The 18495-nt window shown below is 44.3% G+C and overlaps 1 protein-coding gene across 1 annotated transcript in view; it reads right to left on the minus strand.

Annotated features, from left to right (window-relative positions):
- Positions 1 to 1279: 1279 nt before the first annotated feature.
- The window catches only part of LOC112631076 (guanylate cyclase 2G-like), a 43988-nt gene continuing 26772 nt past the window's right edge, over positions 1280 to 18495 (minus strand). The window contains 9 exon segments of the mRNA XM_025395557.1: positions 1280 to 1384; positions 1472 to 1502; positions 2449 to 2551; positions 3639 to 3816; positions 5628 to 5820; positions 6673 to 6813; positions 9606 to 9783; positions 16315 to 16470; positions 18321 to 18333. Coding sequence (XP_025251342.1) covers positions 1280 to 1384; positions 1472 to 1502; positions 2449 to 2551; positions 3639 to 3816; positions 5628 to 5820; positions 6673 to 6813; positions 9606 to 9783; positions 16315 to 16470; positions 18321 to 18333 — 1098 coding nt within the window.

Consider the following 18495-nt stretch of genomic DNA (forward strand, 5'->3'; position numbering starts at 1 on the left):
AGCAAAATACTGCTAATGGAAATGCTTAGGAGCTCAATGAAGACTGGATTAATTGGGAAGTGAGAGTGCTTTTGTGTCCCTCTTCCTAAAGAAAGGCAAGAATTCCACCAAATCTTTGATATAATTTGGTGTCAAAAGCTTCAATAAATCAAAAAGTAGTTTATTTCTCATACAGGTCTCAAAAGTATCTCAGCAAAGGCAGCTCAAAGACCCAGCAAGAAAGAAACTATTTCTGGTCTCATTGATTTTCGCTCCTTCAATCATGGGAAATTCAACAGGAAAAGGTCTCAAACACAATATTTCATTCAAATTGCTCTGCCAGATTCAGGAGCAACCACACGAAAGATACCGGGATGTGAGGAGTTGCAAGAGATGAAGAAAGAAGTACTATAAATGCATTAGTGGTTCAGCAAATCTATTAAAAGATCCGCTCAATAAAACAACATGGAATCCTATTCATTATGTAGAAGGGAAAACTATCATAGCAGGAATCGATGGGTTCGTCTTTGTCTACTGGAAATTTTTTTAAATTAAAGTCTCCATAAATGACTGAGAAATTCTTCTTAAAATTCAAGCCTTGACTGCAGAAGTTTTTGCTCTGTGAGTAGGAAAGGAATTAGGCAATACATTGGGAAGAGGGCATTATGCATTTGGGAGCTGCCCCTCTCACAGTAACTCAGGGTTCAGAACCAGGCTTTTCAATAACTGCAGAGGGCCTGGCTGCTTGAAATAGTCTCGGCCCTGTTGGATTTCAGGGGCTGCTCATGCCTTAGAGCTCTTTTTCCCCCGAACACATTCTCAAGATGCTGTCAGATATGGGCTCCTATCTCCTTGCAAGCTGATTAACTGATAAGGAAAATCAGCACCAAAGGTTAGAGAGCAGGCACCTTGCACAGGAAAGACAGGCTTCATCCTCTCCACTTTCCCCTCCTACAGAATGAAACTGGATTCACTGCAAATTCTCAAGTTAATGGGCTGTAAATATCTGGCAGCTAGGGCAGTTGCACAGGGCTGAGAGCCACAGGCCAGCCCTGGCACCCCATGAAATCAGTTCACCATCTTCAGCTCCTCCAAGCCTACATTTGCTGGAGGCACAGGCTGGGAGCAAACACCGGGATTGGAAGAGGCCAGCTAGAAGGCTCCCCCTAGTGGGAGACTGGACCAATGCCCCGGAAACACACCTCTTAAATGGGATATTGACTGGGTCTCAAAGAAGGGTTCCCAAAGACTTTCACATGACTCCACAAATTCACAAACATCTTGAAAGAAAACACTCACCTCACAATATCTCTGGGACTTTGGCTTTTTCCTGAGTAAATTCGGGGAGTGGAAGAGTGAAGCCTTCTTTACCTTTCAACCAGAAAGTTGTTTGCTCTCCTTTGCCCTGTGGAAAATTTACAAATTTAAAACAAAACAATGTTAATCACCTAAACCTTTTTGAAACTTACATCACTGAGTAATTCTTTTTTACATGTCCCAACTGATAAACAGCATACAAGTGCCTGGCAATGGTCAATGCAATAAAATTACTATAAAGCAAAAGGATGTAATATTCCCTGGAGGTCCTGGCTATAGATTTCTTCTGTACCACCAAGAATACACTCTACCTTGGAGAAGGGCAGATTATCACCTATGGGCCAAATTCAGCCCACTACTTGTGTTTGCAAATAAAGTTTTATTGGAACATGGCCATGCCTGTTGATTGACATATTGTCTATTGCTGCTTTTGAGCTACAACAGCAGTTAAGTAGTTACAACAAAGACTCTATGGCCCCTGAAGCCTGAAATATTTACTGTCTGGCCCTGTATAGAAAAGGTTTTCCAGGCCAGATGCAGTGGCTGATGCCAGCTAATCCCAGCACTTTGGGAGGCTGAAGTGGGTGGATCGCTTGAGGTCAGGAGTTCAAGACCAGCCTGACCAACATGGTGAAACTCAGTCTCTACCAAAAATCCAAAAAAAAAAAAAAAAAAAAAAAGCCGGGTGTGGTGGCACATGCCTGTAATCCCAGCAACTTGGGAGGCTGAGACAGGAGAATCCCTTGAACCCAGGAGGCAGAGGTCACAATGAACTAAGATCACACGACTGCACTCCAGCCTGGGTGACACAGTAAGACTCCATCTCAAAAAAAAAGAAAGAAAGAAAGAAAAAGTTTTCCAACTCCTGCTCTTCATTTAAGTGATTTTATTATATGCATGTGTGATTGCTTAGAATGGAAAGTCACAGAAGAAAGGAGGGTATGTGTATTTGCATGGTTCTAACGAGAGCACAGTGCAAAACCCTGTCTATAAAGTGTGTGATCAGTGTTGCCTGAAGTGGATAATGATCTTATCCTCCAGAAGGAAAACAGTAGGCAAAAAGCAAATGCCTCTTCTAAAAGTATCCCCTGGTTAAAGCTAGGGGCCTGGAGGGATAACAATATTGTGTTTACAAAGTGTCATCAGTGATACCCACGCAAACTGCTGCTCTCCATTCTGGATGCCATGTTCACAGTGTCTCCAAATAGACAGTATCTGGGCATGGTAATTCCCACCACACCAGCCACCACAGGACCTGAAGAGTGGAGAACCAAAGACCATAACCGCTCTGCGTTGCCCGAGGCTGGACTCTACGATGCGCATCAAATCAACAAATGTAGTGATGCGCCCTCTTGGGGCAAAGTTTGGCAATAGATTTTAGAGTTTACAGAAAGGAAACCGACAGAACCCAAACTCCTGCTGGAAAGCGACATCATCACGGTCATTAAATGACCGTGTCACTCATGAACTAGAGCTGTGAACAATGCCAACAGTGGCACAAACATGGGAGCAATTCATTCTGAGGATGGAGTTTTGTTTTTGTTGAGCCCTGGAAGATAGGTGGTAGCATAACTGGCTACAAAATTTGCTGGAACAGGTGCAGAGTGAAAACACAGGATACTTTGTGCAAAGATGATTAAGAATTGCCAGACGGTAACAGAAGAGCATGAAATGAAGCATGGACCACTTCTGCACAGATCACATGCCCATGAGTTGGCAAACACAGACCACATCAAAGGGCATTTGATGTTGAGGCGTGGAGGAAAAGTAGCCCTATATAACCCGTCCTGGGGTTTGGTCTCTTCCTTTTTTTTCTCTCTCTTTATTTTTCTTTTCTTTTTTTTGACAGAGTTTCACTTTGTTGCCCAGGCTGGAGTGCAGTGGCACAATGTCAGCTCACTGCAACCTCCGCCTCCCAGGTTCAAGCAATTCTTGTGCCTCAGCCTCCTGAGTAGCTGAGATTACAGGTGCCTGCCACCACACCTGGCTGGTTTTCTGTATTTTAGTACAGACAGGGTTTCACCATGTTGCTAAGGTTGGTCTCAAACTCCTGAGCTCAGGCAATCCATCCATCTCGGCCTTCCAATTTGCTAGGACTACAGGTGTGAGCCACCGCACCCAGTCTTTATTTTTGGTTGAATACATTGAAGCCACTGTGTGTCCTTGTTGTTACCAAGCAACCTAGCTAAATAGAAACACACATGCAGAGACAATTCAATCTTTTATTTCCCCTAAAGAGGTTACCGTTCAATGTCCGGGTTCCTAAAAGCCTTGGATGTAGGAATGGAACCCAGAACGACCTGCCGCCATCCCTGGACCATCAGGCCATCAGTTTTGTCTACCTGTGTGGAAGCCAATCCGAAGCTGGAGCTTCTCCTGGAGCAAGTGCCCAGTCTGGAAGCAAGTGAATGGTGGCACTGAGAAGTGCAGGGACATGGTGGCAATCTCAGCCACATGCTGGCTTCCATTACGGATAGGGAGTCTGCTAGCCACCATGTATGCATCTCCAGTGGTCTCAACCTGAAAACAAAGCGACAGAGTGACCTTTGTTTCCCATGAGGGAGGCCAAGGGTCGGGGTGGGTCAGAGATTAAGGACCCACATTCGTCCCCAGCCTCGAGGCCCTGTTTTTGGATGTGTCACACTCCCTGACCTCCGCCCCATGCAAGTTCCAGCATTTCTTCAGTTCCTGCCCTTGTAATGGCTCTTCCACAAAGCCCACCTCACCCTCCTTCCCCCAGCCTCCTTCCCCACATTTACTGTTTCCTCCTCTGAAATCCAATAGCAGCAGTGACTATATTTCCCCAGCCCAAATTCAGAACCAGTGAGACAGGGAGCAGTGTGCTCCTGGAGTCAACCTGGAAGGGTGAGGTGGATCGGTCAAGCAGAGACCATCTCCCCCAACCCGAAATGTCCACGCCCCACACAAGGGCTCTTAGACACATTTATAAATGGGTACGCATTATACATTATACAAAATGTATTCATATATATAGTATGTATCTGCCTGTCTGTCCTCTTCCCCCTCTATCCTCCTAATAAAATCAGCTTTCAGATCTGTCATTCACAATAGAGAAATAAATGACAAGTAGTTACAGCCCTTTCCAGACACATTTGCATTTTAGCAGAATCCAAAGATGATGTGGTGAAGGCTGAATTGCAGGCATCAGCCAGACGGTAAGAACACCTCTGTTCTGGTGACCCCGAAATGATGCGAAGTCAACCAGTCAACAAGCCTCACCTGCTTCTGGGTTTCCTCTCCCCACCGTGATAACATCCTTTAGAAATACAAACTAAGTTTTAAAATGAGCTCAAGCAAAACACAACTGAGCAGGTAATACTAAGAGGAAAATCCCAGAAGACGTCCTCCTGAGCAGGGAGGGCTCTGATTTTGTTGGGTGTGTGTGGTCTGCTCTTCAAGGTTATCTATACTATTCTTTCTTTCACCGTTGAACAGAGGCGTCATTTGTGGGGAACACTGGGAGATCAACATTGAAGACGTGTCACTCTGTCACTGAGATATGTGACCATATGACCACACTGTCCCCCAAATCTCGCTGTCCCCAGGTCCACAGGCAGAGGCAGGGCCCTGGGATTGTGGTCGGAGCTGGTGCACTTGTGGCTGCCCACCAGGCATATATGAGCACAGGCACACGGTACTGTGCCTGCAGTCATGATCTGACCCCTTCTAAAGAGTCAGAACACACAGAAAGCAGCCCTCATCACCACCACCACCTGGCAGTCATGAAGAGCCAAAATGTCTCTGTTTTCCCCATCAAAAATGGTTTTCACTCTAGGTGACCATGTCCTTCTGTCTCCCAGAGTAGCACCCAGCAGGTAATTGTTGCTGCCCCCCTTTTAGCCATGAGTCTGCTAGTCTAAAATTGGGAGTCTTTCTTCACTCTGAATTGCTAAGGATCAGGACAACAGAGGTGAGACCCACACAAGATTCAAGGACAATCTTTGAAGGAAAGTAAATAGGAGCCTCTTTGCCTCGGAAGGAAATGTATTTAGGAAAGACGGGAAGGAATTAGTCAGCGGAAGTTCAATGCCTCTTTTTAAAAAGTGTTTACTGTGAGATGAAATAATGGAAGGAAACAGGAAAGACAGAGGAAACTGGTGATTTTTGACAAGCACATACATCTGTGACTAATCAAGACCTCTTCCAAAAAAACAAACAAATAAAATATTGAGTTTCTGCCATGAAGTGACATAGACTGAAATGGAGTTTCCTCCTGGCTGATGTCTGGAATCAGTTCCATCCTCCGTCAGGCCCCGGAGACAGCCCGCAAGGAGCATGCATGACCTCACAGCCAGGATGAGACGTCTCACCTTATACTCACAGTAATTTGTGATGATGTGATCGAATAAACTGTACAGGTCATTGAGGAGCTTGACGACTTGCAAGGGGGAGCTGAGAGAACATAGCTTTGTGAATCCAACAATGTCAGAGAAAAAGATTGTCACAGACTCGAAATGTTCTGGCTCCACGGACCTTCCAGCTAGGAGTTGTTCTCCAGTGAAGCTGAAACCAGAGAAAGGGATCATTTTTGAATGGATCTTATTCATCTCATCTCCTACAGACTCCCACGAAGTTGTCCCCATTGGTCCTTTTGCTTCAATGGCTAAGCTTTTGGTTAACAAAATTCATTATCTAGAGGAACTCTTTCAACATCCACTTCTCCACTTGCATTCTCTCTAAAGAGATATTTTAATTGACGGGTATAAATGGGTATAAATGGTAGGAGAGAGGGTCACATAATGCCCTTACAAAAAGGATTTTCTTGATATATATTGGTTATCGAGTTAGAGTGTAAAGACTCTGCAGTTGTGGAAGCGAATATAACCATTCACCAATCCACAAATCAATTTCATTTCAGTCAACCAATCTCACTAAAAATCCCTGCCCCCTCTTCTTTGGTCTAGACGTGCAAGAAGTGCACAGGAATTTTAACAGCAAATACTTCTGTTAAGAGAGTGAACACGTAGAAACAGAACCAAAAATGGAGCAATATTTGAATGTGAAGCCACAGGTACATATTAAATTGTGCAGAGGTTTTGGACCTACAATCAAATACAGGGGAGGTAGCAATTAGTCAGACTCATGAAACGAGGGCGCCATCTAGTGGCTACTCTCCTGTTGCTGCATCTGCCACCCTCCACATAAAGACGGACTGCAGCCTCTATTCCTATGGATTCAGGAGAGTTTGCTTCTATCTCCCTTTACAGGTGCACCAAACTGCACAAAAAATGCCTGACCCTTTTTAGAAGAGCCTGACATCCTCTTAGAAAAGTAATCATGGAAATTATCCCGCCTATGTGGGGCTGCTAGATGGTGATGCTGCAGCTTCGTCAAGTCCCCACTGCTTCCGAATACCTGGGCACCATAGTGGACAGAAGCTTCTCCACCTTCCTCTTCTCTGCGGTCAGCCGGCTGGTCCTCTCTTGCACCACTTCCTCCAGGTGATTGGCATACACTTCCAGCTTGCTCACCATACTGGCCAGTATGCTCTCATGGCTTTAAAACAAATCAGACATTGATGTTTTCTCCCAAGACCCTTAGGGCCTCAGTGGAACAGAGCTTCCAACTACACATTCCAGGAAAATATTTCTCACTTTTCAGGTGTCCTAGTTAAGGGTTGGCAGCGGACATCGGGGAGGTGACAATGACAATGCAGCTGCATGACAGGACAGAGCTTTTCACCAGCCCTCTGAGCTTAAGCTGCCTCCTTCATTTCTCTGTCTCACTTCACTCACTTGGAAAATGAAGATAATCACACGTACCTCATGTATGTACAATTACGCTGTTGTTCTGAGGATGTAGGGAGATAACATGCATAAAGTGTCTAGGGCCACATCCATCCACAGGCACTCAACAAATAGCAGCCTTCAATGGCCCATTCCCTGCCTCCCAACAGACATTGAGAATGCAGATTGTGGGATGGGTCATTCCTTTCTTTTCAGACGGTCTAATGTAAGGGGCACTTCTAGATTCTATTAGTCCTTTGTTTTCGAAGGGTCTTCAGAGAACTCATTTAAATTCCTCATCTTCAGATGAGGAGACCTAGACTCACATAGGTAAATAGACTTGTAACATTGAGGTCCATATTTTCTAAGTAAAACATCAGGATGTATCTTAAGCTTACTTAAGATGTACCTTTAGGTTAACTACCTTGATTTAATCATTTAACACAGTATATATGTCCCAAAACATCAGGTATACCATAAATATAAACAATGTTTCATTTGTTAATTTTATTTTTTATTTTTATTTTATTTTTTTGAGATGGAGTCTTGCTGTGTCACCCAGGCTGGAGTACAGTGCTGTGATCTCAGCTCACAACAACCTCCACCTCCCAGGTTCAAACGATTCTCCTGTCTCAGCCTCCCGAGTAGCTGGGATTACAGGTGTGTGCCATCACGTCTGGCTAATTTTTGTATTTTAAGTAGAGACGGGGTTTCACCATGTTGGTCAGCCCGGTCTCAATCTCCTGACCTCAGGTGATCCACCTGCCTCAGCCTCCCAAAGTGCTGGGATTACAGGCTTGAGCCACCACATCCAGCCTCATTTGTTAATTTTAAAAACAATATAAAAATAATTTTTAAAATTTAAAAACAATATAAAAATAATTTTTAAAATTTAAAAACTTATGAGCTTGGAAATGCAGAACACAGAGCTATCGTGTTAAGAACGCATAGCTGGCCGGGCGCGGTGGCTCAAGCCTGTAATCCCAGTACTTTGGGAGGCTGAGGTGGGTGGATCGCGAGGTCAGGAGATCGAGACCATCCTGGTTAACACAGTGAAACCCTGTCTCTACTAAAAAAAAAATACAAAAAAAATTAGCCAGGCATGGTGGCGGGCACCTGTAGTCCCAGCTACTCAGGAGGCTGAAGCAGGAGAACGGTGTGAACCCAGGAGGCGTAGCTTGCAGTGAGCCGACATTGCACCACTGCACTCCAGCCTGGGTGACAGAGAGAGACTCCATCTCAAAAAAAAAAAAAAAAAGAAAGAAAGAAAAAGAAAAAGATACATAGCTGAAGCCAGGTGTGGTGACTCACGCCTGCAATCCCAGCACTTTGGGAGCCCAAGACGGGCAGATCACCTGAGGTCAGGAGTCTGAGATCAGCCGGGCCAACATAGCGAAACCCTGTCTCTATTAAAAATACGATAATTGGCCAGGCGTAGTGGCACACACCTGCAGTCCTAGCTACTCAGGAGGCTGAGGCATGAGAATCACTTGAAGCCGGGAGGCAGAGATTGTGGTGAGCCAAGATCACACCACTGCACTCCAGCCTGTGCAACAGAGCAAGACCCTGACCCAAAAAATGTTTTGTTTAAAAAAAAAAAAGGAATGCATAGCTGAAGGTCCAAATTAAGAGTAGACACCTGACTCCCAGCCTGGGGCTTTTTCCACCAACTCAAGCTACCTCTAACATGGGCATGTCTTCCTAAATTCATATACCGATAGATGATACAATTATCTGGTGTAAAGGAAGCTACTATTGAGAAAGTTGTTGGAGACGCATGAATGATTTAAGTCATAACCTACCCTACAGGTGGTGAGTAATTTTTATCTCATGGTCCAGTCCGAACTGATTAGCCTAACCCTTGGAATGCTGATTTGAAACAGATTCTGAAGCCATGTCAAAACTCCCTGGAAACAAGGACCTTAATTGATTAGTGACATCTGAGATAGACAAAGAAGGCAGTAAAATTATTAATATCTGATCCATTTTGTGGCATCTATGAAATAAAGGGAGAATTTCTCACTTCACTGCAACCAGCATGTAGTACAGTGCTTTGTGTATGGTAAGCCCTGAGTGAGTGTATGAGGAAGGGAGGGAGGAAGGGAAGGAGGGAGGGAAGAAGGGAGGGAGGGAGGGAAGGAGGGAGGGAGGAAGGGAGGGAGGGAGGGAAGAAAGGAGGGAGGGAGGGAGGGAATGAGTCGCATAGAACCAATCACAGAAACAGGGTCTCATTCTGTCACCCAGGCTGCCGTACAGTGGCACAATCATAGCTCACTGGAGCCTTGACCTCCAGGGCTCAAGCGATTCTCAGCCCCCTAAGAAACTAGAACTACAGGCTCACACCACCATACCTGGCTAATTTTTTATTTTATTTTATTTTTTTATAGATATAGAATCTCACCATGTTGACCAGGCTGGTCTTGAACTCCTGGCCTCAAGGGATCCTCCTGCCTTAGCCTCCTAAAGCACTGGGATTACATGCATGAGCCACCATGCCTGGCAGCTCTAAAATCCTAATGGTTAACTGAGTGAGAGTAAATATCTGTTGCACATCTAACTTACCCTCTGGGAATGGCCTCTCATAAAGTTTTCTTGATGGAACAGAAACTGGGTCTTTTCTCCGGAGATTCCTCCCAACATACCCTCACCATGGCCATGATCTTTTCACTGCCCTTCTCCTCGGGCAGGGAAGGCCGCAGTGGGACTGCTGCTGCACGGTCTTTGATTTGGTTGATGATTTCTGAAATTCATGTTGGGTTTAGACAGCCAAACATCAGAGCTTTGTGCCACTTACTACACTTCATTTTCAATAGTAATTGTGCTCTTATATTTGTCAACTGAGTTTTTAAATAAATAGAACACATTAGAATTCCAAAGTAATCTGGATATTTTAATAGGATACTCTGAATCTGCCTGGAAAATGAACAATTCTAATGAAAAACATATAAACACCCTCCTAATTAATTTGTTTTCAAATCACGATTTTTAAAAATAGAACTTTGCTTGATGTGAAGCATATCTCCATATAATTTCAGGAACATATAGGCATTTCGTGTTGGAAACCCCCAAACTGCGCTTCATGCAATTTTGTTAAATTTTCTGCAATATGTTGCATACATGTTATTTTAACACATAATAAATATTACCATCATGTCCTGCCTCTCTGTCCAATTTTGTAAACCTAATTTTTCCCACTTCTTCACTGGCTCCTACTGACTTTTACTAAACATTCTGCTTAACCAGATGTTGTCAAGGGAATAATATTTTGAGGAAAATGTATACATGTTTTGGTATAAAAATAATAAAAATACTGTGCATGCAACAACATGGATAAGTCTTATATGCATTATTACTAAGTTAGAGAAACCAGTCAGAAAAGGCTGTGTACTGTATGATTCTATTTACATGGCACCCCAGAAGCAACAACACCCCAGCAGCAATGGGCATATCTGGTGTCATTTCTTTTTTTTTTTTTTTTTTGAGATAGACTCTGGCCCTAGTGCCCAGGCTGGAGTGCAGTGGTGCGATCTTGGCTCACTGCAACCTCCGCCTCCCAGGTTCAAGCAATTCTCCTGCCTCAGCTTCCCCAGTAGCTGGGACTAAGGCGTGTGCCACCATGCCCAGCTAATTTTTGTACTTTTAGTACAGACAGGGTTTCACCATGTTGGCCAGGATGGTCTTGATCTCTTGACCTTGTGATTCTCTTACTTTCTAATACCTTTATCCAACAAAAGAAGTCATGGCTTCTTGGAGAATTGACTGCTTCTAGCACTGGGGCAGGAGATATGCAAAATGAGACTTTCTTGTTTTCCCAGAAAGTAAGGAAATATACATTCTAGAAAAGACAAAATGTTAGAGACAGAAAACAGATCAGTGGTTGCCAAGAGTTTGGGGAGCAGAGAGCATTGACTACATGAAATGCCGGGGATACTTTTAGGATGAGGAAAGTTTTCTGTAGGATACTATAGTGGTGGATAGATTACACTATATATTTGCCAAAACCCATAGAGTTTTATAGCACAAAAGTAAGCCATAAGGAAAGCAAACTTTAAAACATACCAATTGGGAAATTATGCAACCCCAAGATAGAATGCAGACAGCAATAAAAGAATCTAACAGTGTTACAAATATATGGTATAATCTTACTGAATGGGATGAGTGAAAAAGAATGCTGACCTACATCACTTCTGAAATGACTAGAGACTTTAAGACTAAAGACAAAAGGAACTATTCATAATCATCGTACTCTAGTTGGTAAAACTGTTTCTCATGGGGATGCAGATTAACAAGTCTGAAATCACTGAACACACATATGGGGATTGAACAAAGTACATGGGTGGTGGATGGTGGGAGCCAGGATCTCAATGTTGGAATTTACAGAAAAGTAATGGGAAGACTGCAATGAACCATGATGGTGATGAGTTACATTTAGAGACGTCAATGGGAACTCATGTTTAGTTTAATGTAGATGCAGATATATGTGTATGTGTGCATGTGTAATTATAGAGATATGTATACACACGGGTTAGTACACCTACATATTTCCTTACTCTGTCCACCGAGAGGGCCCGTAAGTAACAACCCCCCGGTAGCAATGAGCACATCTAGCGTCAGCTCTAACTTTCTAATACCTTTCTCCAACAAAAGCAGCCAGGGCTTGTTGGAGAGACTTGGTTGCTTCTAGCACTGGGGCAGGGGATATGCAAAATGAGACTTTCTTGTCTTACCAGAAAGTAAGGAAATACGCAGAAACAAGACAAAACACCACAGTGATGGCTACACGTCCAAGAGACACAGAAGCTACCTGAAACTGAACGGCCAAAATTGGAACAATTTAAGCTAGAAAATAAATAAAGTGATACTCAGTTATAACCCAAAGTATAAAATAAGTATCCATGAGTTCATGCTGACATAAGTACTTGAAGAAATAAATGAATGGGCAGAGTAGACAAATCTCCCACGGAGAAGAATTCCAAATACTCCCTCCTCAAAGAGGTGAAGCCTGACTCCCCACCCTTTTTTTCCTTTTTTTCTCTCTTTTTTTGAGACAGGGTCTCTGTCACCCAGGCTGGAGTGCAGTGGTAGGATCTTTACTCCGCCTCCCGGGCTCAAGCAATCTTCGCACCTCAGCTTCCAGAGTAGCTGCTAGGACGCTGCCACACTTGGGTAATTTTTGTATTTTTGTAAAGACTGGGTCTCCCTATATGCCCAGGTTGCTCTCAAACTCCTGGACTCAAGCAATCCTCCCTCCTTGGCCTCCCACAATGTTGGGATTACAGGTGTGAGCCACCACACCCAGCCTAACTCCTCACTCAGTCCTAGACTAAGTATGGAAGGGAGAAATCAGAGTAACTTTATGGTGGAGAAATTGACAAACACTTTCCCAGCCAAGTGATCAAGGTCAACATCAACAGCAATAATCAATGAAAAGGACAATTTACCTGTGCAGTCATCCTTCAAAACACACAAACGCCAAACCACGAGAAAAGAAAAACAAATCAGACAAATTCCACATGAAAGAACTTCTACAAAATATCTGACCAGTACTCCTCAGAAGTGCCAAGGTCATTGAAAATAAAGTCTGAGAAATTTTCCCAGAGAAGCTTAAGGAGACATGATGACCAAGTGTAAGGTGGTACCCTGGATGGGGTTCAGAGACAGAAAAAGGACATTAGGCAAGAACTAGGAAACCTGAATAATATATGACTGTTAGTTTAATATAATAAAAAAAAATACAGGTTACAAAACTGTGCATAAAATGTCTTGTTTAGGTGTACATGTTTAAAGCCTAAAACTATTCTGAAAGTATGTGCATTAAAAAGCACTCTAGGAGCCAGGCACGGTGTTTCACACCTGTAATCCCAGCACTTTGGGAACCCAAGGCAGGGGGGATCACTTGAGGTCAAGAGTTCGAGACCAGACTAGCAACATGGCAAAACCCCATCTCTACTAAAAATATAAAAATTAGCCAAGCATGGTGGTGGATGCCTGTAGTCCTAGCTACTCAGGAGGCCGAGGCAGGAGAATCGCTTGAACCCGGGAGGTGGAGGTTGCATTGAGCCAAGATCACGCCATCACACTCCAGCCTGGGTGACAGAGAGAGATACCATCTCAAAAAAAAAAAAAACTCCGGAAAATTGTGTTTTACTTCCCAAATGAAGTACATTTTTAGACACGAGACAGCAATGGCTTCAAAAGCAGTGACTGAATTACTATGGCACCTTCTGCTTTCTGTGTTTAGCTCTAAGAAATGAAAGAATCAGAAAAACGACACAGGACTTCGAGAGCAAATTTGAACCCACAGGTCTGCACTTCAGAGAACATGTGTGAATTACCTAGTAACTTCTAGCCAGCTGTTTCCATCCTATAATCTTTAACCGTCTACTAGACATGTTAGCACTGTTGCTCATTTGCTTTGGCAATGTGCATCAGAATCGCTGGGGAGCTTGCTGAAACACAGATTTCTGGACCAATTCCTCCACAGTTTTTCCAATGAAGCAGGTCAGGAGTGGGGCCTGAAAATGTGCATTTCTGACATGTTTCCAGCTGATGCTGATGCTGCTGGTCCAAGGACCACAAGGACCAAGGCCAGTGCTTCTCAAGCTGTGGCTTTATCAGCATCACCTGGGAGGGTGATGAAAATGCACATTCTCAGGCCTCACCCCAGACCTCCTGAGTCAGAAATCCCAAGAGTGGAACCCAACAATGTTGTGTTTTAACCACCTCTCGGTGATTCTGATGCCCGCCACAGTTTGAGAACCATGGGTCTTGTGTGCCCGGAGAATGAATAGCTACTCCGTTCCCAGGACAAGCTTTGTTTGTAGGAAAGCGTCGGAAGTTAATCGAAGAAGTGTTTGCCCATAAATTAGGTATACACTGTACTCTTCCTGGTTGCAGTCCTGTGAATACACAGTCCCATGTAGCCAGCTCTCAGTTAATTTTGTGAGCTCAACAATGAAGGAGAAATACACTGATTGTCCACAGTATCTTCCCTTACAGAACCCAACTGGCAAAACTAGGCGGTGATGGGGCTGAGGGACTGTGGGTGGGCTCCTGCCTGGGCTCAGTCTGGGAATATTTGTGTGTGTGCTTGACGCCAAAGTCAGATACACTTGGATTTTGAGTTACCGTTTTTGGATTAATCTCACCTCTGCTTTATTTAGCTGGAAATTAGAAACTGGAATCTGGTCTAAAAGCAATTGCATATCCTCACAATGGGCTCCTGACTCAAAAAGTCTCCAGGTAATAGATAATGATCTAAAGCCGAGGCTTGAGATAGGCCACTGAGGATAGGCTAGAAATGGTAGGCAAAGCAAGAAAAAAAAAAATCAAGAGAGAAAGTGGGTTGAGTTTACTTAGAAACTCACACTCAAGTGTGTGCACACACACACTGGTATCTTCTCTCCAAGCAGCCTGAGCTGCTACATATTACAATCACGCCAGGAGCTTTGAAACCCTGACACTGAGGCAGCACCCCAAACCAATGATATCAGAATCTCGGGCTGAGATCCAGGCATCAGCCATTAAGAGACAATCCAGAAAAAAAAAAAAAAAAAAAAGCCCGAAAATATCCTTTGTAAGTGGACAACTGAACAGCATTTATCATGGATTTTAAATATATTTAAAATATATTTATCTCCTCAATTTCTTGGCTAGAAATCTAGCCTGAAGAAACATTCACCCATGCGTGCAAAGATATAGAGCTGCTCCTTGCAGCAATTTCCAAAATGTGTATCAAGGTACTATTTATGGCATATTCTCACAATAAAGAATGTTGTAAACCTTAAGAAATAATAGCCGGGCGCGGTGGCTCAAGCCTGTAATCCCAGCACTTTGGGAGGCCGAGACGGGCGGATCACGAGGTCAGGAGATCAAGACCATCCTGGCTAACACGGTGAAACCCCGTCTCTACTAAAAATACAAAAAAAAACTAGCCGGGCGAGGTGGCGGGCGCTTGTAGTCCCAGCTACTCGGGAGGCTGAGGCAGGAGAATGGCGTAAACCCAGGAGGCGGAGCTTGCAGTGAGCTGAGATCTGGCCACTGCACTCCAGCCTGGGCGACAGAGCGAGACTCCGCCTCAAAAAAAAAAAAAAAAAAAAGAAATAATAGGGCAAATTTGTACATAGGAATATGAGGTGAGAGGTGTCCAGGCAGAGGGAACAGTACACACAAAGGGTCTGGGGTAGAAATGTGTCTGGAGTGGTAGAAACATTTCCATCACTCCAAAGTAAACCCCTTGCTCATGAAGCAGTTTCTCCCTGTTCTCCCAACCCCTAACCCCTGGTAACCACCACCAACCTGCATTCTGTCTCTATGGATTTGTCTATGTTGGAGACGCATGAAGGTGGCCAGCGTGACTGAAAGGAGTGAGCCATAAGAGATGACAGTAGGAAGGTGCGGTGGGCTGAATCGTGGTTCCTAAAGCGAAATGTCCAAATCCGAATCCCCAGAATCTACAAATGTTTCCTTATTTGGGAAAGGGGATATAAACCAACTATGCAAATAGAATTAAGTTAAGGATCTCAGGTTGAGGAGGTCATCTTGGATTATAGGGGTGGGACCCAAATCCAATGACAAATGTCCTCATAAGCGGCACAGCCAGGATAAGTACACAGAGGAGGAGACAATGTGAAGACAGAGCTGGAGGTTGAGGCCATGCAGCCACAAACCCAGGAATGCTGGGGCAGCCACCAGCAGCTGAAAGAGGCAGAGAATGGAACCTTCCCTAGAGCTTCCAGAGGGAGCAGAGCCTTGACAACGCCTTGACTTTAGACATCTGGCCTCTAGAACTGCCAGAGAATAAACATCGGTGTTTCAAGCCACCAAGCTTGTGGTCACTGTTATACCCCTCTAGGAAACTAATCCAGAAGGCCACAGAGGTTACTTCGGTGGTCTTGTAGGCCATGAGGAGGACTTAGTTTTCACTCCTCAGATAGGAAGCCAGGGGAGGATTCTGATAGAGAAATGACATAATCTGCCTCATTTTCTAATAGGATCCCTCTGGCTTCTGTAATACAATAAGTTACATAATTTGAGGTCCCTTGATTTTTTTGGTAACCAAAATGGAATTCGTTTTCTAATTTTAAAAAGAATATGGATTTTTCTTTTTCTTTTTTTTTTCCTGAGTCTGCTTGCTAGGGAAAGAACATGAATTTTTCAATAAAAAATGATGGAATAAGTTGTAAATTAATAAAACAATTAATTTTAAAAACCAGCATTTCAAAGCTAGCCCACACAACCAAAACCTCCCAAGCAGGCTCTCCCGCTTTACCATCCGGTGCCTCATGGAGGTCATCAGAGGGCCCATGGTCCCAGTGGTGGATCAGCTCCCTCATCAGAATGGTGAAGCTATAAACATCTCCTTGTGGGGTACCTGACCAGGGCACCTTCGGGAGCCGCAGCAGCTCTGGGGCAATCCAGTAGAGCTCTGCAAAGCAATGGGATGTCCGCATGGAGTGAGGGTGCTGCTGGGCAAAACTGGAAAAGCCACCCCTTCATCCTTGGGGGCACAGGAGAAAGGAAGGCATCCAGCCCTGAGCCATCAGCCCCAATGGTGTCTGGTTTGAAGAGCAAATAGGGGTCCGTGTGTGTGAATATGGAGAAAATCAGCAGGAAGGATGTGCACTAACATGTTAATGGTGGTTTACTCAAGACTAAAATTACAGCTGGTTTTCATGTTTATGTTCCTTCTCTGTATTGCCTTTATTTTTAAAAACAATTGTGGTATGATTCATAGAACATAAAATTAACCATTTTAGGCTGGGTGCACTTCACGCCTGTAATCCCAGCACTGTGGGAGGCTGAGGCGGGAGGATAAATTGAGGTCAGGAGTTCCAGACCAGCCTGGCCAACATGGTGAAACCCCTCATCTATTAAAAATACAAAAATTGCTGGGTATGGTGGCTCATGTCTATAATCCCAGAACTTTGGGTGGCCAAGGCAGGTGGATCACCTGAGGTCAGGAGTTCAAGACGAGTCTGACCAACATGGAGAAACTCTGTCTCTCCTAAAATTACAAAATTAGCCGGGCATGGTGGCGCATGCCTGTAATCCCAGCACCTTGGGAGGTTGAGGCAGGAGAATCGCTTGAACCCAGGTGGCAGAGGTTGTGGTGAGCCAAGATCATGCCATTGCACTCCAGTCTGGGCAACAAGAGCAAAACTCTGTCTCTAATAAATAAATAATAAAAATAAATAAAAATACAAAAATTAGCCGGGCATGGTGGAGCACATCTGTACTCCCAGCTACTCGGAGGGCTGAGGCAGGAGAATCACTAGAACCCAGGAGGCAAAGGTTGCAGTGAGTCGAAATCGCACCACTGCCCTCCAGCCTGGGCAACAGATCAAGACTTCATCTCAAAAAAATAAATAAAATAAAATAAAATAACCATTTTAAATGAACAATTCGGTGGCCTTTAGCACATTCATAATGTTATGCAACCACCACCACCTCTATCTAGCTCCAAAACATTTCCATCACTCCAAAGTAAACTCCTTATTCATGAAGCAGTTTCTCCCTGTTCTCCCGACCCTCAACCCCTGATAACCACCTCCAACTTGCATTCTATAGATGTATCTGTCTATTCTAGATATTTCACACACCTTCTTTTTTTGCAGTGAAGTCTAAAAGCTTATGTCATTATAGGTCATAGTCATTAAAAGATAAATATTAGAGGATGTGGAAGGTGAACTAGGACGGCTGCTAGCAGGTCTCAGTTGGGCGCGGTGGCTCATGCCTATAATCCCAGCACTTTGGGACGCCGAGGAGAGCAAATCACCTGAGGTCAGGAATTCAAGACTGGCCTGGCCAACACGACGAAATCCCGTCTCCATTAAAATTACAAAAATTAGTCAGGAGTGGCCGGGCGCGGTGGCTCAAGCCTGTAATCCCAGCACTTTGGGAGGCCGAGACGGGCGGATCACGAGGTCAGGAGATCGAGACCATCCTGGCTAACACAGTGAAACCCCGTCTCTACTAAAAATACAAAAACTTAGCCGGGCGAGGTGGCGGGCGCCTGTAGTCCCAGCTACTCGGGAGGCTGAGGCAGGAGAATGGCGTGAACCCGGGAGGCGGAGCTTGCAGTGAGCTGAGATCCGGCCACTGCACTCCAGTCTGGGTGACAGAGCGAGACTCCGTCTCAAAAAAAAAAAAAAAAAAAAATTAGTCAGGCGTGATGGTGTATGCTGTATGCCTGTAATTCCCAGCTACACGGGAGGCTGAGGCATGAGAATTGCTTGAACCCAGGAGACAAGAGTTTGCAATGAGTCAAGATTGCACCACTGTACTCCAGCTTGGGCAACAGAGTGAGACTCTGTCTCATAATTAATTACTTAATTAATAATAATAACAAAATTTCTCCCCTTGTCTTTTTTTTTTTTTTTTTTTTTTTTTTGACAGGGTCTCTAAAGGCTGGAGTGCAGTGGTGCAATCACAGCTCACTGCAGCCTCGACC

Source organism: Theropithecus gelada, chromosome 9 (assembly GCF_003255815.1).
Source record: "Theropithecus gelada isolate Dixy chromosome 9, Tgel_1.0, whole genome shotgun sequence".
Lineage (NCBI taxonomy): Eukaryota > Metazoa > Chordata > Mammalia > Primates > Cercopithecidae > Theropithecus > Theropithecus gelada.